At 50.3% G+C, this 1,754-nt stretch overlaps 1 protein-coding gene across 1 annotated transcript; it reads right to left on the bottom strand.

The window, feature by feature from the left end:
• Positions 1–73: 73 nt before the first annotated feature.
• On the bottom strand, positions 74–1,754 carry LOC125315387 (cyclin-dependent kinase inhibitor 7-like). The gene is made up of 4 exons (XM_048280029.1): positions 1,168–1,754; positions 987–1,039; positions 623–799; positions 74–392 (listed from the first exon to the last, which is right to left on the bottom strand). Exons 1-4 carry the CDS (start codon positions 1,588–1,590, stop codon positions 302–304), a joined length of 744 nt encoding a protein of 247 aa, XP_048135986.1. The 5' UTR covers positions 1,591–1,754; the 3' UTR covers positions 74–301.

Here is a 1,754-nt window from a genome sequence, read left to right as displayed (position 1 = left end):
TAGACCCAAAAAAAAAAAATTTTATTCCATAGGAAAAATGATTTCTTTTTTAATTTTTTGGTTTGGGGGGGGGGGGTGTTTGCAGGAGATGGTTCTTCTTCTCCGTATACACTCGTACCAGAGAACAGAACTCCGTCTTCCTAAACTCATACTAATACCACTGTACTAGAAGAGAGAGAAACTGTACAGAAAGGAAATAAATAAGCTGACCTGATTGACTAGATTCAAGAACTACTCAGACGAAGTACCCTAAAACAGTGACAAATTATGGAAGATAGTGCATGCCCTGACTGGATGATGATCAGTTGCTTCTCTCTTCCGCCTTATTCTCTATCCGAGACCACTCGTAGCGTCCTTTCAATGGCCCTTCCTTGACAAAATCGAAGTTGTACCTGAAAAACCCACAAGTTTGATGACGCTCCCTCATATAACGTTTACCACACACGCCGCAGAAAATTCTCGCGGCTTTTCCCGAGAAACAGTGGGAAAAATGATGGGACACTCAGAATGACAGGAAACCGCAGCTATGAAACCACAACACTGGCAACTTCTTACTCCCGTGAAAAAGCTGAGAAAAAGGAAGGAGAATGTGAAGGGGTAGAGATTTGTCGTTTCGACTCACTTGTCCTTGAAAGCTTCGAGAGCTTGGTTTTTCTCCGCGACGGCAAAGAAATCATCGAGCTCGGCCTGCGTCGGCATTTTCGGTCTCCAGCGAGAATTGGCCTCCGACGTCGGTTTGGAAGCCGACCCCATGTCGTCGGACTCCGCTCCGACCTCGCTTGACGGCGTCTTCTCTCTCCTGTAAAATTCACAAGTTACAGGCGATGGCCTCTTAAACAGACTCGTACTTAAACAAATTACAAAAAAAAAAAAAAAAAAGGGAAGAGCCGTTTGTTTGTGTGATTCGGATTCAAAAGTCGAGGAACTCTCAAACTCGAAGAAATCCAGACGAGGTTCAACTCTAGTTCAACACACAGATCACCGACCTCTCTCGGCGACGGCGATGATACGTGGAAGCTTCGACTCCGTCGCTCTCCTCCTGCAAAACCGGGCATGTGAATTGTCAGCCGCTCCTCTCACACTAATTTTACACGCAATTCGAGCCAACCAGCGTAAACACTCTGATTCAGATGATATATTATTTCGTGCAATTCCTAGAAATCTCACCTCCAGATCTACGAAATTGATCATCTCCTTCTCCACCTCACTCGATCCGTTGCTCGAGCAACACGAGACCGAGGCGAAATCGTGGGAACTAGGGCTCAAGCAGCGGTCCCCCGTCGCTGGAGCCGGACGCAGCGAATTCTCCGGCGTAGTCCCGCCGCTGTGCCGCTCGCGGCCACCACTCCGAACGAGCAGACGATCGCACGGCGGCGAGCCGCACGAGGACTTCAGCTCCTTCTCCTCCTCCTCCTCCTCCTCCTCCTCGCGCGCTCCGACTCTCCTCCTCTTCGCGGCTAGAGCGGAGACCTTCGCGACGGCAGGAACGGAAGAGGCGGCGGCTAGGCTGGCTCGAGCTCGGGTCCTCACTCCGACCCCCGCAATATCCATCACCTCCAACTCCGCGTTTCCTCTACGCTTCCTCACCATCTCTCTCTCTAAACCTCTCTCTCTCTCTCTGTCTCTCTCTCTAGGAACCTGAAGCCTCTAGGTCTCTGCGACTCGTTGCGCCCATTTTTGTTGTAGGAAGAATTGGAGAGGTGGTGCCGGGTGGTGATGATGAGGACGACGATGGGTAGAGAGAGAGAGAGAGA

The sequence above is a fragment of the Rhodamnia argentea genome, chromosome 1 (assembly GCF_020921035.1).
Source record: "Rhodamnia argentea isolate NSW1041297 chromosome 1, ASM2092103v1, whole genome shotgun sequence".
In the NCBI taxonomy this organism is placed as follows: Eukaryota; Viridiplantae; Streptophyta; class Magnoliopsida; order Myrtales; family Myrtaceae; genus Rhodamnia; species Rhodamnia argentea.
This window is presented reverse-complemented; position numbering and strand designations above follow the sequence as displayed.